A 26,811-nucleotide genomic window follows, 5' to 3' on the forward strand; every position below is an offset into this window, starting at 1 on the left:
TTGGGGGGCAAGAGGGTCCGACTCGCAAGATACTTCATTCGCCTGAACGACTTACCCCCACCCTGGCTTGAAAGGTCGTTGGCTGTTGACTGGAAGAAGGAAGATGAAGATGGTGCAATGTCAGGCTGCCTTTCGCTCCGAGAGCCAGCAGTTCGAGCCGGTTTACTGGCTCGTCTGCCCACTTCTGTTTTAACTGTGGCTGCCTGGGCAGCTATGGCTGGGCCGACGAGTGAAGTCGCCCGCCCCTGGGGGCGCATGCGCCCCTGGTTAATAATAACCCAGGAGTTCCCAACCTTTAAATGCGGGCCGCAAGGCCCAAGCACCCAACTCCAGCATGGTTGATTTTTCAGCCCCTCCAACTCTTCTTACCTGGACCCTTCTTCCTCTTGTCCAGTAGTTACCTGCTTGCTTAATGCATGTTAATTGATCCCCGCATGAACCGACCCAGGGTTTTCCCTGGTTCTATGCAGGTTTTACCTGGGTCACACTTAGCTAGCTTTTAAGCTAGGCGACCAATGGGGCGTCAGTCATGGCGCCAGTCGCAGCCATGGCTGGCCAGTAAACCCCAATAGCACACGATGCACGCGCCCTTGTCCTGCATGGTTAAAATCCCGCATGGTAGAGTGTATAGGCTTCGGCCTGAGACACACTTAGGTCCTCCCCTAACCTGGACCCTCCCCTACACACTTAAAATAAACTTAGGCTAGGAAAAAAAAAAGTCTTACATTTTTAGGTGCTGATTGGCGACGGAGTGAGTGATCATTGTAACCACTCCCTGGTGAAATATTCCAGATACAAATAAAATTCAACGTGGACCACGAGTCCAAGTGCCCAACCCCCGCATGGTAGACTCTTTTCTACTGTGTCCAACACTTCATCCAGACCATCCTCTGTCTCCTGTAAATTCCTACACGTAATGCATGCCAATTTGCATTCCGCATGAATGTGCCCAGGGTTTTCCCTGTGTCTATGCAGGTTTTACCTGGGCCCTACCTATCTATAGTTATAGTCTTGATTTAAGAGTGAGGGGAGTTAGTCATAGCGCCAATCGTTGCCATGGCTGGCCAATCCCCTCCTAGCACATGATGCATGCGGCCCTCTCCCAGCATGGCTAATCCCAGAATGACTAGGCGTATAGGCTTCAGCCTGAGATGCACCTAGGTCCCTCCCTAATAGGAACCACTACAAAATATACTTATTTTTAGTTAGGTTAGAAAAAAAATTAACACTATATTGTATTCTATTATTTAGGTTCTTGATTTTAAACTTTGTATTACTCTATAGTCATAACTGCGTTTTACTTTTAAGTATTAACAAATTATATTTTTGGAGTAATAGCACATATAATAAATGAAGTTGAAAGTTTTAAATCGAAAAGGAAATATTTTAATTTTAAAAATATTTGCATGCATTAGTTAATTATTAACTATCGCTATTTTTTAATCACCTAAAGTATCTTGACAAAAATAAAATTTCAAAAATAAACTTTTAAATATTTTATCCTATTGCAGTGTTTCTAATTTAGGAAAAAGGTGAATTAATAGTTGTTGAGATATCTATTATACAGAAAGCCAAATCTTGTTTTGTATCTTTTATGATCGAATGTTGTCTACTTGGGGAATATCATATTTTTATAGATCTCATTATGTTCACATTGGTTGATCAGTTTCTGTGAGTTGACAACAGAAGACGTACGTGGCAATGTTTTTGGCTAGTTGACCGTGTTGCGCCAATCAAATTATTCGTGTGTTTTTGAAAGGCGTGGTTTTGACTCATTCTTATTTTTGTAATTTCATCTCCGGTACAAAATTATCAAAAGTCGAATTCAGTTTAACTTATGTAATTAGATTTTGGAAGAATTTGTTACAGTAGCGGGCGTTTTGAGTGTGCAAGGTGGGTATTGTCACGTTTTGTATCAGCTGTGACATTAAAAGTTTGTTCAGAGAAATACGTGTCCAAATTAAATATATTTGAAAAAAATGTGCAATTTTTGTGCTTTCAGAGTTAAGCGTAGTTAATTTTAAAAGGTAATTAATAATGCTCTTTTAATTGGTATTTATGTACGTGAGTTCCCAAAAATTAATATAAAGTATTTTATTCTTGTTTTTATTTTTGCTGGTGGACCATAATATAACTCAAAATAATTAATTACCTGTTCATACTTAGTTCAGGTCATGTAGAACCGGTATACCTGTTAGTTTTTCACGTGGGTGTTACTTGTACAACTTCTGTAGCAGAAGTTGTAGGTGCTGTAGTGGGTTTAGAAAGTTTAAAATAATAGGTTATTCTGGTGAGTCGTATTATTTATATAGCTGACCAAACTAAACTTTACCTCAGAAGTAGCTACAATGCAGAATTACCCAAAGTGTATAAATATTTCCATTCAAATGGGTTAGTGGTTAATCAAGTGATTTATTGTTGTTAACATAAATTAAATGTGATTAGATTAATTTAGTTTATTTTGTTGGATTTATAAGATGTAGACATGTACAAATTTGCACTCAAGTTACTGACCAGCAATTTAAATTCATGTGAAAAAAATTCTAATATTATAATTATTGTGTCTACTTAAACTTTTATACCTAGCCTAATAATGCTTCATCTTTTTAAATTCATAATATATATTTTTTTAAAGTTTCTTATTGCATGAAAAGTAACTGTTGGCACATGAATCCTTTTTTACATTTCACCTTTATAATACTGAGGAGGAGTTTTGAAGTACATTTGTTTCCAGTGCATTGATATTTTGGATTTGGAGCTGGTATTTGAATTTAAATTCCTCGGTTTGGTCTCTGTTTAAAATTATGGTGGTGAAGGAATGGCTACATAAATTACATTATGCACACAGCATACAAATAACACAGCCATGCACACACACACACTGATTTGACGATTAATTTGTATACAACACAGCTGTTAAAAAAACATTTGAATTGTGTTTTCTCTAACGTTTAAATGTCAGTTTCAAATTTGGAATTTGGTCAGGCTTAAATTGTATGAATCCATTTCTAACATTAATGCTAGCATATAATTGAACAATTTTTTTTTAAAATGACCAGGAATGATGATAAGCATTGCCCTACGTATTAATAGTATTTTCGACAACTACCCATCAAACTGGTCAAGAGTTCTCCCTTATGCGTGCGAGTTTCCAAAGAAGCAATAAGTATCTGTTTGTGTGTAAATTAAGTTTCTGTGCAGCTAGTATTTGAATTAACTGCCTCAGTTTAAGAAGGAAAGGACAAGAGGAGAGATGCATAGGCCATCGGAGATGGGGTGGTAAATGTTGCGTGGGGTGGAATGGCTGGTAAGCTTTTCTAAGGTGATCAAGGGGGAGGGTGCTGGGGAATGATGGGAAAAGTGCATGTAGATGAGGGTACAGAGGTAGGGGAGAGTATGTTTGGAAGATACAGAGGGAGTGGAGATGAACAGAAAGAGGAAGGCACTTGTTCCCATTGAGAACAGGGCGTGTGGGAGTGGATCATCTGGAGGGAAAGTGTTTGAGGTGAGAGTTCGAAGGACCTACGGAGAAAGACTAAAAGGGAGGGGGTGTGAAGTGAGGGAGGACTCCTTGCCATAGGATGGAAGCTCAATTGCAAGTTGATGTTAAAAGTGTACTGTTGTGAATGTAATCAAGGCTTAAGCCAAAAATTTGCTTAGTGTATAGTAGCTTTTAAGCTTTTGTTTCAATTTATATTTGTTTTATTATTAGAGTTTGTCTTTAAACAGTATAATCATTATTGTTTGTGAAGAATGTACTTTGAAGCATACCTAAGACAAATTGTTATTTAAGGAAACCCAGTTTTCAAAATTGTTATTCCTGCCTACCTGCAACTTTTGGACTTATCATAACCCCTCTCTTAGTATAAATAGCTGGAGAACTGTGTCATGTGGAAACTTAACACCGAAAAGGTTTTAGCTTTCTAACATTAAATTCTCTATGCTTCCTTGTAAATAGTAGATCTATTTTGTGTTGTGATTAATTTTGCTTATTAATTTTAAGAAACTAGCTTAAGTACCTGACATTGTCTGCGCTAATCACAATATAAAGTAAGGAACATCACTACCGAGTTTCAATTCTGGGGAATTTTGATTTTAAAATCCCGTTGATTGCACAATCGTGGTGAATCAAGGCTATGCATCAGCAAAACCGGGATGCCAATCTTCAGCTTCATTTTGTGGGGAGGCAGGTAACCCCTAAGCTAGACGTGATGGACGCACCAAACGATAGCGCTTTACAAATTCAAGGCAACAAAGTTTTAAACTAAACTGTTATTAGCCCTAGCAGCTGCAAGCTTCACTAAGCGGATGGGTTTCACCAAGGAGAAGGAGAGGAAGTTCTTACCTTACTATATGACCGTGTGGCAGACATAGAGAAATGATACCAACTTACTGTTTGTGTGTCTATGACCTACCTCCTATGATTTTCTATTATAAAACTGAACTTAACCTCTTTTTCACTACTTTAGGGATGGAATTTCATAATTGTATGTAGTCTATGTCACTCTCCGGCCTATAAACTATCTGTGTGCAAAAAATCATGTTTATCCGTTGCTCCGTTGCTGCGTGAAAGGACAAACAGACAAAAACATGTTCACATTTATAATATTAGTAGGGATGATTCAGTGGTATAAAAAAGTTGAAATTAAGGTTTATTAAAAGGTGCTGATAAAGTGATGACATTGGTTCACCAGGTATTTGGAGACATCAGGGTCTGCATGCTTCCTTAATTTACTCAAAAAGGCACTAATATCTTTTATCGCCTAAGTACCCTTAAATGTCTTCCAATTTTACAAAAGGTTCCGTAAAATTCTTTAATAAACTTCTTATTCTAGTTGCACAAAAACATATAGTGATGTGTGAATTTAAAAAAAAAAATTCTTAAATATATATTATATTTTGTAGTAAGTAATGTTTCACACATGCAGTTTACTAGTGTTTATCTATACCACACATCTCCAAACTACGGCCCGCGGGCCAACACGCCTGCGAGCAAAACTATACTGCCTGGTATTTGGTCAGTCATGGTGTGGATTTTAGATTACATTGTAAAATTTACTATGTATGTGAATCATACAAAATAATAATCATATGTTATTATTTAATGGCCAACTAAGAAACATACATAATGAAACTGAACATTTTAACTGTAATTAATGATAGTAGACTTATCCTTAAAACTTCAATAAGTGACATACATAGGTAATTCACATAATGAAACTAAACATTTTAATTCTGTGATTAATGAGGTTCAAGTGGCTGTAACTTTCCAGTGACAATTGTTTGCAGTTGTGGATAAAGTTTACTAGTGAAAATTAGTACCACCGATTTCAAATGCAAATTAATTAATTTGGATCTGTAAATATTTTTCGTATTTCATTTCGGAGATTTTTTTTTTTACACAGATAAGTAGTGCCGAAAGCAGAAAAAAAGCCATGAGAAAATTAATGCAACTGATCAAACTGTGTGAGTGGAAGACGTTAGGCTATAAAATTCTAGCTATGATGACTAAACTTTTTTCTTTATAATGTTACTACACTGCAAATTAATAAGGATTTTGAAATATTTTCTAGCCTGCAGCCGGGTCAGCAAAGTAAAATGCCTCCATCTTCATCTGTCCCTCCGACATTTGTCCTCCTTCACTCCCTTATGCTTACCTTTAATTTATGCTCTTTCTATCTCCTAGGGGCCTTCTTCCTGTGTACTTCAACTCCATCATTTTGCTAGATAGCCTCTAGTTTACCATTCTCTGGACATCTGGACTATCACTATTCTCTAATGACACAGTCTCATAGCCTTTCAAAAATAAGTGCTTAAATGTTTTTAACCTAAAATTTTATTCAACGGTAGGATATTTCAATTTCTCTGGCTTAAGGAAAATGTGTTCTAGTATGTCCTACGAGTATTGTAAGGTTTTTCTATTAATTCAAATATTTTTAATACTGACATATTATTAGAAAATACAACTAAATACAGCCTTTTAGCAGCAGATACTTACTAACGCAAAAAAAAAAGTTTATTTTACTCAAATTAATGATAGCTGAAGACATCATAACAGGAAACCATTACTTGGAATTTTACTTTTTAATGATCAAATGTTGTCAGCTTGGGGAATAACATATTTTTCTAGATCTCATTACCTTCAGATAGGTTAATCAGTATCTGTGAGTTGAAAACAGAAGACTTATGTGGCAGTGTTTTTGGCTGGTTGACTTATGTTGCACCAATCAAAATATTTGTGTGTATTTAAAAGGAATGGTTCTAACTCATTCTTATTTTTATTATTTCATCCTCCTATACAAAATTTTTAAGAGTCTAGTATAGTTACACTTATTTAGTTAGATTTTTGAAGCTCATTTTTTATTCCATGATCTCATTCGAGCCCCTTGCTAGTCATTACCAAAATTCATCCATCATAACTGAATTTTTTTTTTATGTGTAACATCTTAGCTCTCAGTATACAGTATTTGGTAGGAATAATTTTGTGAATGGAATGGAAGTGTGTAACCACGGTACTTAGTGGTGAACGCTGCAGTGCTCCCAAGGTTCTCAGGGCAGAGTGATTCAGCAGATGGTTTAACTTAGCCTTGTGCAGTTTGCATATGAAGAACAAATAATACCCAGGTTCGAAACCAGGAAGGAAATTTTCCACTAGTGAAAAATGTCAAACCCAGCTGGAAATTTAACCTGGGATCTTTGGCCTAGCAACCATGAGACCAGATCATTTGACCAAATTATCAAGACAACTGTTTATACAGGCTACAAATAAAAAATAAAGATAGTGTAGAGCCATCCATTAAAATTTTTAATGGTTGTATTATGTTTTAACAGCTGTGAGATATATGCCTAGTTATAACTAGAACAGATGTCAAATAAATTTTTTACTTTAAATTTGCATGTTTTTTTTTTTAATGTTTAACCTCTTATATAAAAAAATATATATACTTTGTGATAATGTGTTGTAAATGCTGTATTTGTTTTTTTATTTCCAGAATCAATAAAAATTATTGAGATGGATATTCAGACGGGAATAATCTGCCTAGGCGTTGCGGGTATATCTGCAGTCGCCATATTCGTGATATTTGTCATGTTCGGAATGAAGGAAAAAACTTACGACGAGGCGATTGCCGAGCAGAGGAAAATGCCTGAGGAAAACCTGCTGCTGACCCGCGCCAAGGAAAAGTCGAAGGAGAAGAAGCAGAAGAAGGCTGGTAAGAAGGTCAAGGAGAAGCCAGCTGAGGCGGAGAAGAGCAGCCGCTCGGAGGTGGGGAACGCCCCGGCCAGTCAGGCGACGGAGAAGCCCTCTCGCGTCGAGTTTGGAGAGCCGGAGGCAGAAGTCATAAACGAGCGGCCTTTGCAGGTTCGTCCTTGCTTGGTTGCATTTTACTGCATGTGGGGAATACAATTTTAAATGCTTGATAATTACATTCTTAAACATTGGTATTTAAAAAATAAGTAACTTAAAGTAGGTAACTTAAGTAACTAAAAATATAAGTAAGTTTAGCAGTTGGCATAAAATTATTATTTTTGTGAAAGATCATTTTGTTTTTGGGGTGCACAACAGTTATTCAAAAACACTTACCATAGTGTTCATCGTTTTGATACCCTTATGATGCCTTATGAGTTGTGACATGATAAGTTGTGTGATGATAAGTTGCATGTGTATATCTTTTAGATTTTTTATGTGTGTATACTTAAAAAAAAAAATTGGTCGGGAAAAATGACAGTTTTTGGTCTGGAAAATGGGAAAAAGTCAGGTAATTTCTAAACGTTGATTCTGTAGAAAGCCCTGTCTTAACGCGAAGATGCTTCGTTCTGCTGGTTTATAACCTTTTTGAGCTAAGGTCCACACATTTTGCTATTTAGTAGTAATTCATTTCTGTAACTATTCTATTCTTGATGAAGAGAAAATACAAGTGTATTAAGACTAACAGGTGTCCAATGTGGCATTGTGATATGCCATCAGGCAGATGAGAAAGAAAAAAGGATTTGGGAGTTTTATAATATACTGTTTATAGTCCTATAAGAATAACATGTCAAAATGAAATTGTTTTGTTTAATTTAAAATTTTAATAACAAACATGCTAAAACAATTATAGAAAATTATTTGAAACAACCTATGAACATATCTTTGAATGCATTCTGTTTTTTTTTTTTTGCAATTCTTTTCTTTGGACTTGCGAAAGTGCTTATCTGGACCTTAATCCAGCTCTAATTTCATAATTTAATTTTACACTTTTTTAAAAAACTAATATTCTTGTATTAACAAATTCTGTCCTACTTCACTGGAAGTTTAATAATCATTTGTTGTATCTCTGTGGATTACATTAATATGAATTTGAGTGTACATAATTTTTTATAGGTCTATAGTTAATATGCCTTACCCATACATTTATATGAGATTTTCTAGATTTCCTTGGTAATTATTTTGATACACATTTATGAATATTTTTATAAAATTTAGTTTGAAAAATGGGTGAATGCTAATCTGTACAGTGGAACCCTTGTGTATAATTTCTGAAGAGATTTTATCTCTAGTTGGTAATTGAAAAAAAAAATTTTTTTGTTTTGAAATAATGTTTGGTGATCAGTTGAATATAGCTGAATAAATTGGAAAATATTATGAATGGAAAATTTACACCATAGTTTCGTTGTTCGAAATTTAAAATTTGCTACAAGCTGGTGGGTAATTGATCGGTGGTGGTTTTGCTGTTGCATGGGACTGCTTTGCAAATTTGGTTCAGTTAAAAAAAAATTTTCAGGAGGATCATAAGAAGATGAAGAAGAAAAAAGATAAAGTGAAACCAATTTTACTGAACAAAGATGAACACACGCCTATACTCGCGACTCCTCCACCAATTCCAGCCAATCATTTTGAAGAGATCCTTCCAAAAGACGACTTGTTGCTTAAAAGGAAAGAAAGTGTATGTAGCCATTGGTGGATGATTTAATGGCTTGATAAATGAATTAAATAATGAATTAGAAATATTTTGCTGTTGCATGTGCTTATTTTGGGCTTTGGGCTTGTAGACTGTTATTCAATATGTTGTTAGCTACCTAACTTAAATGACTTAATACTGGCTTTCAGATACTTGTACATAGTTTTTTTATTATCAATTATATGTTTGAAGTTAAAAATTTTGTGTTTTTAATTAACAAAATAAATTTTTCAACTTCAGTGTTATTCAAATTGTTTTAAATTAAGTTTGGTATGTTGTAGTATTAAACATAAAATATTTAGCATTTTATAAAAAAAATTATTAATTTATGAAAAATAAAATTATAGTTAGTATTTGAATTAATCATCTTGCACAGCTTTCTACCTTTGCACTTAGCTTTGACTCTTCTGCCTATCATAATGCATCATGACTATTCTCTCTTCCTCAGTACTTGCTTACATTTTTAATTCTCATATATCTTGATTTTATTACTTTCATTTTCCATTTAAAAAATAATTTTTCTTGTCTACAGTAAACTTGCTCGCGACTTAGCTTGTCAGGCTTAGCATGAAATCCAACCAAGTTGTACAAATTTCATTAAAATTATTCAATAATATAAAATTATCCATGATGGTATTTGTTTAATATGAGACATGATGACCAGTCAGATACTTGAGTTGGTGTGGTTTTCGTTGTTAAAGCAGCATATTATATTTTCAGGTTGATAGGTAGAAGCCCTTCTGAGAACCGTGTTATATGTTGTTTAAGAGTTCTATTAATGCTGTAAAGGTGTTGGGCTTGTTGTAATCTCACAAACATTCAGTACGGTACCTATCTTATAATTTTTGACCGAATCTTTGAAGGTAGCGGGCTTGCGACAAGTCAATATGACAAATGCGTATAAACACAGGTGAGCCCTATTTCTGCCAGGCTGTGTTTCCGGGCAGCAGTAGTAGTGGGCGTTGGTTAACTTCAGGGGGTTGAGATTGGTCCTAAGCTATTTTACCTAACATCGCTGACTTTGTGCATGCTCAGATAACTAAAAACATCTGTTTACGCACAGCATTCTCCTGTTTTTCTGCGTTTTCTTTTTATGAAGTTTAATTTCTCTCAGTATTATGCTTTAAACAGTAATGTCGGTGGCAAAGTTCATTGAAGGATTACGAAAATGTCCATGTTTATGGAATGAATCAATGGAAGAATATAGAAGGCAGGATATGCAAGATAATGCCTGGGATTTGATTTCAAAGGAATTGCATGAATCCGAGTTTATTTATTCTGAATTCATCAACAAATTATGGTTTCGTCCTCCCAAGCAACTGTTTCATCAAAAGATGAAATTATTTTCTTTGTAGATTATTTTCATGAACCTTATATTCATGTTTACATACTGTGAAAGCCACCAAACTTTTATCATCAGAATCAATAACTTTAATCCCACTGCGTAAGTATATCCAAAATCGTGAACTAGACTATCCTATCTGGCCACCTGACGCAACAAACATTGCGAATATAGAGAAAATCGTGAACATTGCGTAGCTTTCTGTGTGGCCTCGGCTTTAGGCTGTCTGCGTGTACCTATCTTACTTTCAACACTGTGCACCAAATGTTTCATCCCAAAAAGCACCAGCTAAAACACCTGTCAAAAAATACAATTTAATAACTAAAAATTATATGTTACTGTCATAGAAAAGTAGGGAAAACACATTCTGGAAAGTCAGGGAAGTTGGAAGTGGTTAGGGAGTATCAAGGAATTTACTTGAAATCCTAGAAAAGTAATGGTAATTCCCAGTAATAGTAACTTGAGGGCAAAAGATCATGCTCCAATCTGCCATCACCCAGACTGTAAAAGCATTTTTTTTTTAAGTCACAAACACCATAAAATGGTATATGTATGGTTCTGTTTGAATTTTCAAAAAATAAATAAAGTGAGCGAGAACGTGGCCGGATGTGGGAATGGTGGAGGCTGGATTTGAATTGATTTTTTCACAAAATTGTAAAACAGGAAAATTATTTACTAAAATTATATAGGGAAATTTGAAATTTTTGTCGGAAAATTTATTACATATTTGTGTAAACATCATGTGTGACTATAGAAGTTGAATTGTCTGCATTGCACTTCTGGTGAAACAGGAAATGAACTTAGTGTGATCTTGATGAATTCAGTCCAACAAAAAACCAGTGACTTATATCTAGTGACAAAACTTACAACAAAACACAATATGCAATGCTCACGTAGTGGACAGTCCGTAAGGAATTTTCTTCAAATGAATCTAATTATATGAAAATGCAGTTACCTTATTGGGACTGAATCCAAGCTTTATAAGTTTTCGTGAGCATAAACTGTGAAAACTGAAACCCTACGCTGTACTCCTTTCCGCACTATGACTAGTGTAGTACCATATTTTTAGTGTTCAGCTCCTGTCCTTTGCACGTGTGCCATCCGATTCTTATAATTTTTTTTTTGCTTTTAGCTGTTACCATATCTTGTGTAGCATGCTTGCTAGTTTTACTGCACTAACTCCATGGACCACATTTTTGGTGCCTTTTTGTCTCCTGCAGGTATGAGTAATTTATTGATAATTGTTTTCAAGACTATGTATTATTTTTTTTTCCGTTTGCAGAAAGAAGATCTGAACGTGAAAACAAGCGAGGAAATTCCAGAAGTGAAGGAAACTGTTGCTTCTGTCGGCGATGGTAAAAAGAGCGGCGGCAGCAAGGGAACTGGCGGCAAGGCCGATAAACAGACGTCTGGCAAGTCTGAGAAGCAAGGAGCTCAGAAATTGCCGGAAAAGAATCCGTCTAGCGCCAAAGTGGACAAGGTCGCCGCAGCCGCCAGTCATGCCACCACGAAGTCTGAGAAGCAGGAACCTCTTAGCACGGAGAAGAGTGCCGCTACTGCTGAGAAAATCTCTCCGCCCCAGAAACCGGAAAAATCTGTGCCGGCCCCGAAAGTTGAGAAGGTTGTGGAGCACGGTACCCCACCGGCCATCAGCAAGGAGCGCAGCAAGAAGAAGAAAAATACCGACTTGGCAACTTTGCAACAAATGAGTGAGTAGTCGCTGTTTTGTTTATCCTTTATCTTGTTTTCATGTATTTCTTGAAACTCGTTTATTATAACATTTACATGACACATACATAACTTCCATCCTCCTTCACCAGTGTCCATCTTGAAACTGCTTTACCCCTCAACTGTCTCGTATTACCAACCTCACAACATACACAACAGTTGCCGTATTCATATTTTTGATCTGCAAAATTTGCATTTTTTTGGAGAAATGTTTTAATGTACACCACTGTTTAGTTGGATAAAATACTCTCGTGACTAATACTGGACAGCTCCAGGATTTTTTGTGTGAAAACCTGGTGTCACGCCAGTAAGATAGATGGCAGACAGTAAGTACATCCATTATGAACAATGTATCTGTAAATACATGTGCTACCAATATTATCTCAAAGAAAATTGTGTTTTCTCATGGAAAAATTGTTTTTTTTAACCATAATACAGATTTATCGGGGAAAGTAAACGTCCAGCTTCAAATTTCATTAGAAATTAATCATGCTTTACTCCACATAATAATATATAATTTACTAATTTACAGCTTTCTCAATAAAATATTTTTGTATTTACACCTTGCGTCTAGGTTATTTTTCACACTCATGCCTGTGTTATTAGTATAGAGCTGTCCAGTCTTTAGTGAATTTGCCTTAAGGTCAACAAACCTATAACATTGCAAAATCCTTTAACCTAATTATGTGCAATCCGTACGTAATGTCAAATGTTTCAGCAGCCAATGAACCTCAACTTATTTAGTTACAAGTATTTGGATTTTAGCCTGGCACCAGAAAAGAATGTGTATTTCGCTGGTCTCTAGTGATAAGTGGTGGTAATTTTTATTTCCTCCATTTGTCTAATTATGTTATTATCAGAGCCAAACATATGGATGGCTAGCCACCCTAGTTGCCTGCCTATTGGTCCATGCAACAGTGTAACAGCTGTTTGCAGATTTGTCTGGAAAGTTTCCTACAGGAAATGCACCTTGCATCAATAATTTTTACCCACCAAGACATTTGGCATGGACAGTATGTTACAGATTGCCATGCTGTGTATTTTTGTGTAGTTTGAATCTAAAAAAAAGCGATAATATTACTTTTGTGCATACTGTGTGTGATTTAAACTCTTTAAAGTCAAACTTTGAAAAATATCACTGACTCAATTCACATGTACTGAAACCACAGGCCCTATTGTGTGTCCTATTATGCCCTATTATGCTAGAGGAGAATTTAGAAAATAATTTTCTGGTTTTATCCCGCGATCAGGCGCACTATGAGCAAATTGCTCACGGTCAGCAAATATTCGTACATAATTTTATGAAATCTTCACATTTGACTTCGGGTCTCTTGGTACCTTCAAGTCGGCATTTTGTGATCCGCCTTGTTCCATTCATAGCCCCTAATACACATAGGAATCGAAAGTGTCAACATTCAAAGTCAGCTACCTTCACTCTGTGAGCAGTTTGCTCTATGCGCGCCCGATAGCGTATGTTGACCGCGTATCGGGTGTGAATGTCTATCAAATGCGCATCCGATTACACTCGCGTGTTCTTACAGTCTGTGCATGTCGCTCGTGTATCACCGATAGTTTTCGCGCGGTTTCTTTAGAAATTTGGGTGTAAAGTGATGAAGACTAAGACACTAGTAATGTGACACAATGAGATCTATAGGGACAGACTAAAAATTAGCTCTTGCGAGTTATTTACCTATTATAATGTTGATTTAAGTTATATTTATAAAGGTTTTACTAGGGCCTCTGTAGCTATTCAGCATGTTTGTATTTTAGTTTGATTTTTTTTCTCAATATTATGATACTTCAAATGTGGATTTTACCTAACAATATTTTTTATGTTAGATTACTATAGATCAGGGGCGTAGCCAGGGGGGGGTTTTAGGGGTTCAAAACCCCCCCCCCCCCCCCTTAGCACCAAATCTTTAATTAATTTCTTATTCATCACTCAAACAAATTTCATATTAAAATTAATAAAATTTTTACCATTACAATATTTAAATTTAAGTACCGAAAACTGCTAAAATAGCACTATTTTACACCTTAAAATCCAAATTTTCCCGGGGGGGGGGGGGTGGGGGGGGGGGTGGGTATGCTATTTAACACCCCCCATACACAAATCCTGGCTACGCCACTGCTATAGATGAATAGGCACGAAGGATGTTTGCAAATAATAATTATAAATAGTAGTGAAGTTTAATTTTATGTGAACTTCTTTAATTGTATCTTAAAAAAATATAGTGATGATTTAATACTAGGTATAATACAAGATACACATTGCAGTGCATTCATAAATATGCAAATTAAATATGTGTAAGTGTTTTTTTCAGCATTAAACACTAATAAGTATTTCATTTGAATTATCATTTGACCCTTCTAGTATATAAAACATGTTATTTAACTAAAATCTCGCATTTTGAAAGAATAATCACAACTGTTGCTGCCGTGAGCAAAATGCTCAATGCACGTCCTATCGCGGAACGTTTTATAGTGCGTCCGATCGCGGGTTAATGTTTGAAGTAATATATGATGTCCGGTTGGGTCTTTTATATCTGATTCCCAGAAACTCAAAATTTTTTGCATCTTTAAAGTAAGAATGCTTTTATAGCCAGCTTAGTGTTATCACTCATTTGCTTCCTCTCAAATCTTAAAGGCATTTTACACAGCCATGAGACAGCCATAGACCAACTGTCTATAGGACTGAAGGGCAGCTTCATGTTCCTACAGTTTTTTTTTTGCAACTGAATGTGAAGTTTTCGCAGCATGAGTAAGGTAGAAGAAAATAAGTTGGCAGTGGGTGTGAGGGGTGGAAAAATAAATGCTCTTTTACTTTGTAGATCTACTTTAGAAGTTAATTTTCACAATCTGTGATTAAACTTTTTCATAATTATTATTTTAAGTACATATACTTCATATACAATGAAAGTTAAAATTTTATTTCATGTGTGATGTGTTGTTGTTTTGTAATTAATTGGTGTGCTAATTTAAGCAGTAGTAAAAATTATTTTAAAAATAACTTGATGCTATGTTGACTGTTTTCTGGAAAAAAAAATTCTGACTAGTATTCCTTGTGATCTGCAGGATTTTTAACCACTCTATAAACGACAAAGTCAACCTTATAAAAGGAACGTTAGTACCCATAATACCTACAATAGAGTTTTATATGGTGTTGTAATACAACTAGTCTCATGAGTTTATCGTTATGACCCTTGGCCTTTGTAGCCTGCCATATGCTGACTGCAGCAGTTTGTTCTGATAGCAAGTCCGTTGTACATTCAGCATTTGTCCTGAAGTGTTGAAAATAAATTCACTGTCGTCATGAGCAAGTTTAAGTTAATCTTTAACTCAATATTGGCTGATACATAAGATTATGTACTATAATTAATTTAAATGACATTGATTTTACTACATTCTATGCACTTTTATCTCTTATTAGAATGCATTTTTAAACCGTTTTGCAGAAATAGGATTCAAATCCTAATGGTATGGATATTTGTAAATTTTCCGTAAATTACTTAATTCTTTATCAGAAGTTCTAGTTTGGCCGCGTATATAATTCAAGTTGTTGGCCTCCACATGCAAATTGAATCTACCAACCACTGTTGTCAGTTTTCAAGCGCTAATGATATAATTAAATTGATCACACATATATTTTAAGTCACTTTTGTATTTTGTAGCATGCAAATTTTGTTGCGAACTGTATTCAGTTGAGCACCTTATACAAATCACACTGCCAATATGGTTGCCATCGTGGTGTATGTTGAATCGAATCCACAGTAAGGAAGCTTTTTGAATGGCCAGAGGCAATTAACATGCAATGTAGTTTTTCAAGAGGTCTTTCATTAAAAACTATTTTTTTCATCATATTTTTTATTATTTCATATATATTTGCACAATATTTAAAAATAAAATTGAAATTTTAATAAATATTTTGTGTATATTAAATTAAAGTTTATTTTGTTATTTTTCAATGGGCACTATAGGCACCTTACAACTTACTAGTAATGCACATTATGTGTGTGTTTGGATTATATATACATTAATATTATAAAATTTATGGATTTACTGACCTAAGAAAAAATGGGAAGGTCTTATGGGGGGGGGGGGGGGGGGAGCCTAAAACTGCATGTTCGATTGTGTCATGTTCCATGCCCTTGAAATGTTTATTTTACTTTTGTCTGATGGCGCTGATGCTGATGGCTAGTGAAATAATAGGGTATGAGTGTCTAGGTAACATTGGGATCATTAGAAATAGGGAGGGGTGATGAGATTAAAATGGAGCATTGACTGAAACAATTGGGTGGGGGAAACAGGAGTGGCTCATTCCCTTCACATTTTTCACTTGCGGCAATCGAACTCAGATCGCCTTTGTAGGAGGCTAGTGATCTGACCACCCAATCACTGCGACCCACAATCTGTGATGGTGAAACTGGTCCTTAACAGGTCTCAAAATGTCTTAAGCCCCCCATGATGGTTTATTGTATTTTCACGGATTGATTTTTTTGTCTAGGAAAATTTTTACAGATATTCCACTATATAAGCACTAGTTGCAGTAATACCTGGTGCTGCCTGGGCTGAACACAATGTGATATATTGTGCACAAGTTAAAGAAAAATGGGCAGCACTATATGACAGTGATGGACATACAGAAATGACACACAATTGCTGTTTGTATGTGAATGACCTAAGATTTTCTGTTTACCCATGGCGATTGGTTGAGCAGTTTAGAAGTTGATGCACTGCAGCACCATCTAGTGGAGAGTTTTAGGCAAAATGGATACCACAAAAATATTCTCCATGTTCAAATACAAATTTTCATAGCAATCGGTTGAACAGTTTATAAGTTTATGCGCTGCAGCGCCATCTAGTGGCGAGTTACAAAAAAAATGGATATCATAAAAACCTTCTCCATAAAGAAAAAACACTTTGATGTGCCAACTTTCATGGCTATCAGTAAAACAGTGTTTATCAATTTCGTACATACACGCCAACATCCTATTTATGTAATTAGATTGAGTGTTTGAATTTTGTAGCAAATCTGTTACCAGATGCATGGTACATGTTATCTGCTGTCATAAAACGATTAGTATTTTATTCGTAAAATTTTGTGTTTAGTTAATAATCTGTATCTGAGATTTACTAAAATTAATTACACTAGAGGGATATCAACAACTGTACCTTAACATAAAACACAATTAAATGTTTATATTATTTTGTCAGAATCCATTCATTGTAGCTTTTAATGTTGATCAAACCAATTCATGTGTATGTGTTAGTTTTTTTCAGGCTGGGAATGTTGGTAACGTGTTGAAGGAAATAACATTTCAAACTGTATTTTTTGCAGAAAAAAACATTTTGTAGTTGGGTCTGCATGCTATGCATGTTTGTTGAAATGTGTTTGATGATAATGTTTACTGTAATACATCTGTCTGTTGTCTTGCCAGGTACACCGGTGGCAGAAAGGGGGGGAAATTGTGAGCGAGTCTTTCAGTAATCACCAGTGGTGAAAAGCAAATTAATGTGCTCTCATGTTGCAAATAAAAGTATATTTAGAAACTTTGACAAAATATTTAACTTAGAAATCCTCTAAAATAATGCAGAGCATGATAAACATACGATAATTTGTTTTTACCTGCATTTTTTGACGCGTATCACACGTAGTTTCCGTTCCCACTGCTATAACTTGCTACCGGAGCAGCTACGTTGATTATTGAATCATTCAATTTACAGAGTGAATTGTTTAAACTATATAACTAAGGGCTCCAATAAAAGGGAAAAAGACTTTAAATAAAAAATACTAAACTCCAGCTTTTGACCCGATTTTCGACAAGGAATTTCATTAAAATACTGCCCATCTGGTTAAAAATTCACTAAACGGTTAATACTATAACATAGGCTTTGCGCTATTCGCCATTTATGTTCCATGAACTTCCATTACATTCACAAAATTAATCCCACCAAATGCCGTATACCGAGAGCTAATATGTTACACATTAAAAATGTAATGTTGGACAGGGAAATTTCAGGGAAATAGGCCGAAGTAAGTGTGTGGAAACCCTGCAGATATTTTGTAATTGAAATTGTTGCCTGTCTAATCGTGTCATTCTCACACAATAGAAGTACTTACGTATTTGGTTTTCAGTGGCGGTTGAGGGTTACAGAATTTCTTGCATGATTTCATTTTTGAATATTTTCTAAAAATCTGTAATTAAAAAGTATTTAATCCGGCATTACATGGCTCAGAACAATCTGTAAAACGGCACCGATCGAGCCAATCGCTTTATTAATTGTCCCCCCCCCCCCCCCCCCGGCACTCTTTTCAAGCTTCCGGCTGTTAACCTCAGCCACCATGTCGCATTACCGCGCTGCCGTCGTTTCTAGTTCGCTCAGAGCTTATCGCTACTGTCGGTTTCCTTCTCAGTGGAGTGTTTTCCAGCGGGGTTTCCACATCTCCGTGTTTAAACTGCATGGAAGTTCGCTAATCCGGCATGTCGTGGTCCCCGAACACGTGCCGGATCGAAGACGAGGCAGGTTCCTAAGAGCGACTCTCGTTGGTTCGCTTCCAAGCGCGGTCGTCTCGTGCATTTCCATAACTATCGAGATTCGAACGGTAACCATCGCGTCATGCGGCGGCAGGGCCGGCGCGTCCATACAGGCGAACCAGGCAACCGCCCAGGGCGCCAAGTAGCTGGGGGCGGCGCAGCACGACACATAACAGCTCATATCATATGTTCAACGATTATTGAAGCTAGATGAAAATGGATTTTTGTAACAGTTTGGAATGTTTATATTGATATAAGTACGAGTAATTATTTAAAGCCCACGGTGACCTGTTTATGATTTGTAATAAGTAAAAAAGTAAAAAAAAAAAAAACACACAAGCCTGCTTACATTTGATTGTTAACAAAATCTTAGGCTTACGTTAAGTATTTTGAGGCAAGGAAAATTTTTTTTTTTGGGGGGGGGGGGGGGGGGGCATTAAGGTTTTTCGCCTAGGGCGCCAATTGACGTTGCACCGGCCCTGTGGTGGCGAAGTGAAGATAAAAGGTGTAGCGCAAGGGTCCTCGAGTGCTTTCAAGAATCTCCACCAGGAGTTTCACGGTTGGAATATTATTCTGGAAACGCGCGTTTTTTTTAGCCATTTTCACTGTTCTGAAAAAAAATACAGTTTGAAAAGGAAATGAATGGTTCTCGTAGGCAAGGGCGGTTTTCAAACGGCCGTGTGTTGTTTTCAGTGGCGTAGCCAGGATTTGTGTATGGGGGGGGGGGGTGTTAAGAAGCATGCCCCCCCCCCCGTATTAAAGCGGAGGGTGCGGGGGTCCTCCCCCTGGAAAATTTGGATTTTAAGGTGTAAAGTAGTGCTATTTTAGCAGTTTTCGGTACTCAAATTTAAATATTGTAATGGTAAAATTTTTTATTAATTTTAATATAAAATTTGTTTGAGTGATGAATAAGAAATTAATAAAAGATTTGGAGCTAAGGGGGGGGGGGGTGTTTGAACCCCTAAAACCACCGCCTGGCTACGCCTCTGGTTGTTTTTTTCCGGGAAAGGCTGGGGGGGGGGGGGGGGGCGGGGGGCCTTAAAACCCGGCGGTCCGTCGCCGCGCGCACGCGTGTCCCGCTGTCCGGCCAAGTCCCGCCGCTATGTTTAGCGACGCGCGTATCGAGGCCGCTATAAATAATGACGGACACCCGGGCTCCTCCCGTCGCGGTTTTCTTCCTACCACCCTCCCCTCCTTCTTCCTTCTTCACGCTCAGGACGCTGTCCACCCCGTAGCGGATCCAGAGAGGGTGCTAAGGGGCTCTAGTCCCCTCCAAAAGCATCTGGGTCCACTATTGTTTCAGTGTTTGGGGTCGTCCATTAATCACGTGATGTTTTTTTAGCAAAATTTTAACCCCCCCTCCCCCCTAGTGATTTGTGGCGAGGTTTTAGTCTACCACCCCCCCCCCCCCCACCCAATATCACGTGTATTTTTTGATACAAAATATTTTTAAAAATTTCAGAATATTATCTTTAAATATAGGTATAATCTAATTTAATTCTGGAAAATTAAGCACAGTGATAAAAATGTCCAGACACACTTTAAGGTTGCAGGTTTATTCTCACTGGCATAAAAATAATAAAGTAAAGGCTTATATGTGAAAAAAACATATAACTTAATAATTACGCATGTATTCGGCGCCAAAATCACAGTCTTACTGGCGACTGGCAAGCCGAGCCAGGTGGTTCATGTTGCGGCGGGCGGGGATATGGTTGCCTGGCTATGGCGAGTCAAGGTCACGCGTCGCTTTTCGGTTTAGTAGAAATCGCGTGAAAAAATAAATACACGTGATATATCTCTACACCCCCCTCCCCCCTTGTGATATTTCGTGATTTTTCCCGACCCCCCCCCCCCCCCCTTTAGCGCCTGACGTGATTAATGGACTATCCCTTTGCCTTGATAAAGCCTAGCCTCAGCTGGGTCAAGCATCTCCCTAACCAAAATCCTGGATCCGCCACTGGGTCCACACCCATCCTTACTTCAGTTTTAAGTTTCCATTGGGCTCACGTAATCATGGGCCGGGCAGGGGGGAGGCTGTTGGCAGCATAATAGCGCGACATATCTATGACGTCAGCGCGACAAAAAAAAAAAACGGCGGACGCGACAGACTTCCCGATTAAAAATATATTTTCTATTTTCTTCGCGTTGCTGTGCGCGGCGTTGCTGAAGTGCGTGTCGGAATTTTTGTTTTCGAAAGATGGTTGGACTGGTGCATCATTGGTAATTCCAATTTTGTTTCTTGAATTTTTAAAGTTTTGTTTATTACATTTGTTCGTGAAATCTCTGAAATGGTTTACGCACAGTGATTTTTTTTTTTTTTTCCCCAGTTAAATTGTTCTCTCAAAAATATCGATTATAAAACCCGTGCGATCATTGATTGCTGTGTTATGTTTGCGTACGTAACGGCAAGATGCATTTGATAGGCACTCGTTTATTTTTGGTTGTCGTGCGGGTGAAAAAACTTTCGTTCGCAATATCGCAATATTTTGCTGTCGCATCGCCATGGCATGTGGCAAAGAAACGAAAAAAAATTACGCTCTTAAAAACAGTATATAGTATTTACAACACATAAATAATTATTCAATATTTCTGGTATCCGTCATTGCTTCCTAAAAGTGTGTGCTGACAACATATTCATGCGTGTTCACTGTTAGTAAACAGGGTGTGGGATATGTGAGGGTGTTGATGTGCCAAAACACAAAAAGGTTCAAACTAGACATTAATTGAATCGGCACATTCGAAGAGGACCTCAGTACAAGCAACCCAGTTTTGAGAAAAACGAATAAATCTGTCTCTAAGCAACCCTTTTAGCGTACGTTAAGAATTTCCCTAGCTAATATTAGCTAACCCGCGCGTGTGACTCAAATCCTTTTTAGCACAGATCGTCGAAGCTATCCTATGAAATGCAATTTTCATGCTTAACTCATTTTGCCTTTTTTTTGTGACTGAGGCCCTTTTATCCTGTGCCGATTATATTAATGTCTGGTTTTGTCAGTGGCACGTAGTACCAAATACAAATCATAAACTTAAATCAAACTAGCAACAGACAAATGAACGAGAAGCTTCATATTTAGCCTCGCTGAAGCTTCGCGGGTTGCCTAACCCACATACGGGCGAAGTTGCCCTCGCGCTAGAAGTGCCGCAGGTTTGCGACGGAACATACCTCGTACGTCGAGTTCGAGTTGAGCAAGCGTAACGGGTTGGAGGAGAACAGCCGTTACATGTGGAAAGATAGTCTTAAGTGGCCGCAACTTTGCCACCATGATTATTTCCCCGACTTCTCCGACTTGGAATGGCGTATTCCCGCCTGTATATTCTCCGTTCACTCTTACCTGAGTTTGGGAATAAACAAAGCCTCTTGTAAACAAACATTTTCATTGGCTGCCGGCCGCCACGCTCATTATTCGTGCGCAAGAAATAGTCCCTTGGTTACGTACCATTTGTAAGTATTTTTACACTGCCTTTTTTTTTTATAACAATTGTTATATAGCACTATAGCTTTTCACCATTAGTATCCAATACAGTTTAATGTGTCAGCAAGTATTTACTTACAATTATGTTAGCAGACGCCGTGTGTACAGTGTACAGTTGATGCCCGGCGCAACAGTTGTATTTCGGATTCGCGCGCGCACGGTTTGTTATGGCTGACGCCGGACCGAGTTTTGTAAAGCACAGAACGGGAAAGCCTTTGAAAAGTGCACAGAAAACTATTGTGTTGAATGTTTTTAAAACATTTTCAGACAAATATCCGGATTATCGTGTGAACGATATCGCGAGTTTTAACTGCTGAATTTACGGGTGTTTCGAAGAGCAGTGTGCTTCGTGCAAGGAAAGAATTATAGGACACTGGGACATAACATCTCCCGGGAAGAAAAGGAAACGTGAGTATCCTGTTATCAAAACTTGTGATGATTTTGTGAAGACAGCTATTAGTCGTAAAGTGCATATATATATATATATATATATATATATATATATATATATATATATATATATATATATATATATTCGAAAATGAACCACCTACGCTGAAAAAGGTGCTACGGTGCTTTCTGTTGTATCACTTCTCCGTTAATTTATTAGCACCGACTGTACTGAAGTGTGTGTGTTGCAACTAGTGCTTGGCGCGCAAGATGAATTCAGCCTATCACTTGCTGACGCGGCGCAGTGATACGACGGTGTCTGTTTATTTCAAAACTCAGCTAAGAGTGAACGGAGAATAGCGGCCTCGTCGGGACCAGAACAAAGAAATGAACTTCTCGTCGGCTACATCCTCTCGTGTATGACCGTGCGAACTTCGAACCCCTGCTTTCACTTTTCGCCCGTGCGGAGATCTCAACGATGACTCACCCCTTTATCCCCCCCCCTCCCTCATTAAGGTGATCACGGCTCTACTCCCGGCGGTGAATTCTTTGCGCAAGTGAAAAAAAATATGGTCAGCGTTGCCGCTAGCCAGTTGGTTTTCTCGAGGTTTTGGAGTTATCTCACCCAGACTATACTTTCCGTCACTGCACCATCTAATCCAGTAGTCTTCATTTTTTTTTTTTAAAAATTAAGAGCCAATTGTTTCCTAAACTTCCGTGCTGTGGACCGCGCGGAATCATACAAGTCACCACAATCATTACGGCGATTTGGCTGTAGTTATTTTGCAAGATGACAGTAGCAACTTAAGTCTAATTACTTAGGCTTAAATAATGTTTTATATTTAAATGAGTTTTGGCGCAGCAACTAATATTTTTTTAGAGTGTATAAAATACTTATCTGAAACTAACAAGTTGTAGTAGAAAATTTCATTACTACATAATGAACTAAAATAATTATATTATAACTTGAAATTTTAATTAGTTTTAGGATTGGTAAACAAAACCATTTCACAAAAACTGTCCGACAAAGTACTTTTCTTTAACTTATTGTTTTGCTCATTTGACGAATGGAAATGAATTAGATGAGATTTCTTGCATCAGTTATAAAATGCATCCAATAGACAGCGAGCAGTCAACAAAGGTGCCACAAGACGTCTTAGACTTAAAAATAACCCACTTCGGACTTGCGCAGGTTGTAAGCAAGGAAAATATCTGCTGAAACATTATTCGCGGATCGAAGACCGCTCTTATTATTTTACCTCACATCTATCTCTAAAGACTTAGATGTTTACGATACTTCAAGCCCTAAATTCATTCGTCCGTTTGCCTTCAGCCTCAAACAGTTTTTTAAAAATAATTAATTATTTAAAAAATATTCTACTTCAATTTTTTATGTTGATCGTTTCTCTTAATTTTGGGAAACATAGTGCGCTGCATATGGTCCCAAAAAGTTTTATGTATTAAATCACCTTTTAGAATTATACAAAAAATATGTTATTCATTTCAACAACTATTAGTAATAATACCATGAAGTGGCAGACGTAATAATTGTATTGAGTTAGTGGAGCAGCCCATTTGGGTCCAATCTTACATTTCGTGTATAAACAGATGAACATTGTTTATGTACGCACGTACACATACATATGTTACGTTCACGCGCATACACAAGCACAAATAAACATTTAGCAGTATGTTCACAAGTACGGTTTAGTAGCCATCAGTGCTATAGAGTAATATAAATCTTCAAAGAAGTATGTGTTTTATTGCAAACTTATATGTAGTAAAGCTAAAATGTGCTTAGTTATAAAGGAATTGTTTTTTAATATACGATGTTTTTTTTTTTTAATGTCCTGTCGGCAATCCACTGACGCCATTACGGAAACATTGTGTGTGGCTATTTAAAATGCCTCCTCCGACTGAGAAATACGCTATGTGATTCGTTTTCTTAGAGCCAAAGGCGTGAAAGCGGCTGAAATGCATCATCAGATCGGTGAAAAATGTATGGAGAAAACATCATTACTGATGGTATGGTACGGAAATGGTTTAGAGCTCTTAAAATATGGCTCGCACGAATGTTCATGACGAGAAACGAAGCGGACGACTTTCTGTCATTGCTGAAGATTTGGTGCAGATAGTCGACGAAAAAGCGGAAGAGAATCAGAAAGTTTTACGATTTCGTCGTTATCTGACGTGCTGAAGTGGTTTACTTATGTGAGGATGGTGATCAAAAGCTGCTTGTACGATACGATAAGTGCCTTAATATCGGTGGAAATTATGTAGAAAAGTAGATTAAGGTACAGACTTTCATGTAAAAATAAAATTGTTACGAAAAGTGTACTTGTTTTTTTAAATTGTATTTACTTTAAAAAAATTGGTTGTCTGTAAAGTCGCTTTACAGACGATAGTTTAACGTGACAACGTCATAACAAAAAATTGATGAAATGATTGCATACTTTTATGAATAAAATTGAATAATTTTTATTGAATTATCACTATTTTGTATGGATACAAAGAAGGAGTGAAATGAAATCTACAATTTAATTGATAAATTTACTTTTATTTGCACTCATTAATTAAAATATGTTTATTACTTTAACGAGGAGATTATTTTAACTATAACTTTTATACATATTTTTATTTAACTTCTTCCAATCTGTGTTATTCTGTTAAGGATAGGAAAAGTAGGAAACGAATGGGAGTGTTTCAAGTTTAATGTGCCTCGAGAAAAGTCAAATCGATGGTTGTTCCAGTCGAGTGGAAGAGAGATAGATGCGGCGCAAGCGTACAATGAGCGTAACGGGACAATGTGCGTTACGGGACACTTTCTTAGTGCGTGCAGCCGGCGTTCATCGATTTATTAGACGTCACGTCAAAAAAAAAAAAAAGCCTCGCATACATGCGTGTATGCTGTCGGAAAAAAGGTTCGCGCGGGGTTACCTAGCCATCCCCGGCCACTAATCTGAATATCTGATTGGTTCACGCGCACTAGCGATGCAGGCGGAGTGCCAACTGTAACTTGGTAACTTGGTGCCGGCGCTGATGGCCTGAGGGGTCAGAGCTCTGGCGGGCGAGGGCATCAGACCTCACAATCGCTGACGAGGCACCCACCATGCGTGACGGAAGCCGGTCGACAATATCGCGAGAAGATTATGCTGCGTCTCCTCTCTCTCTGGCCGAGCAGTGATTGTATTTTGTCTGTGCGCATATGCTCATCACAGGAGCTTAGTGCCGGGCCGGGGGGGGGGGGGGGAGGGTGCTAGGGGTTCAAACACCCCCCCCTCCCCTTAGCACCAAATCTTTAATTAATTTCTTATTCATCACTCAAACAAATTTCATATTAAAATTAATAAAAAAATTTACCATTACAATATTTAAATTTAAGTACCGAAAACTGCTAAAATAGCACTATTTTACACCTAATAATCCAAATTTTCCCTGGGGTGGACCCCCGGACCACCCGCTTTAATTTAGGGGGGGGGGGGGGGGGGGGGAACACGATTCTTAACACCCCCATTACACAAATCCTGGCTACGCCACTGGCTCATCATGACATTGGGTTCGCTAGTAAATATGCGACAAGTTGATTATGCAAACTGTGATGGAATCCGTGCGTAAGGGGAACGGGAGTAGCTAAAAAAAAAAAAAAATAAAAAAAATGTGGTATAGTCTTTCAGGCCAGATGTGTAACATGTGATGTCGGTGACGAGAAAATTCGTGTGTTCTCACGTTGCAAATACACCTGGAGTACGAAACTTGGACACGATAATTTAGTGCATAACTCTTAAAAAATAAAGCCGGGCGTGAGAAATATGCCACACGTGTAGAGTTAAAGCCCGGGTTTTCGCTCTGAATGACTTCCCACAGTCGCAGTCGCCCCCGGGTGTCCACAGTTAGTACTTTCCTACTAGATCTAGTACTTTTATAAGTTTTTTTTAAGTGGTCTAGTACATTTACGCTCAGATCTAGTACTTTTTTTCTTTAATATAATAATACGTAACTCCAATTTATGTTTTATTATTAAGCGTAATTATTTTTAAAAAACTATGGAATGTATGTGTGTGTGGTGTGATATTTCAGTTAGCGCATTGCAATGTCATAATAACTTTCTAAATTGTTGAAAACGTAACAAATTATAATTCAGTACTTTTTTTTCAGATCTAGTACTTTTTTTCTCGTCTCAGTTGGTACGAAGTATTTTTTCCCATGTGGACACCCTGAGTCGGCCGGCGCGGGCCGGGGAGGTCGGGAATAGACCGTGGAATGCCGGACGCTATCGGCGACCTTGACAGCGGGCTAGCCCCTGACCCCTCCCCCGGTCGATGGTAGCGTTGCCGGGCCGTTTCTTCAATCTTCAAACAAGGCTCATCATCCAAATTGCACAAAAGTGTTAAAAAAAATGATCG

At 37.4% G+C, this 26,811-nt stretch overlaps 1 protein-coding gene across 14 annotated transcripts in view; it reads left to right on the forward strand.

The window, feature by feature from the left end:
- Positions 1 to 1,630: 1,630 nt before the first annotated feature.
- The window catches only part of LOC134538334 (ribosome-binding protein 1-like), a 118,118-nt gene continuing 92,937 nt past the window's right edge, over positions 1,631 to 26,811 (forward strand). For 6 of the 14 annotated variants that reach the window (XM_063379559.1, XM_063379558.1, XM_063379560.1 and 3 more), the window contains exons 1-4: positions 1,666 to 1,893; positions 6,993 to 7,360; positions 8,763 to 8,924; positions 11,564 to 11,990. In XM_063379559.1, the coding sequence (XP_063235629.1) occupies positions 7,013 to 7,360; positions 8,763 to 8,924; positions 11,564 to 11,990 (937 nt within the window). In that variant the 5' untranslated portion in view covers positions 1,666 to 1,893; positions 6,993 to 7,012. Of the gene's footprint in view, positions 1,894 to 6,992; positions 7,361 to 8,762; positions 8,925 to 11,563; positions 11,991 to 26,811 lie in introns of all 14 variants that reach the window. The other 8 variants (XM_063379561.1, XM_063379567.1, XM_063379571.1 and 5 more) reach the window with 3 other exon arrangements.

Source organism: Bacillus rossius, chromosome 13 (assembly GCF_032445375.1).
Source record: "Bacillus rossius redtenbacheri isolate Brsri chromosome 13, Brsri_v3, whole genome shotgun sequence".
NCBI lineage: Eukaryota > Metazoa > Arthropoda > Insecta > Phasmatodea > Bacillidae > Bacillus > Bacillus rossius.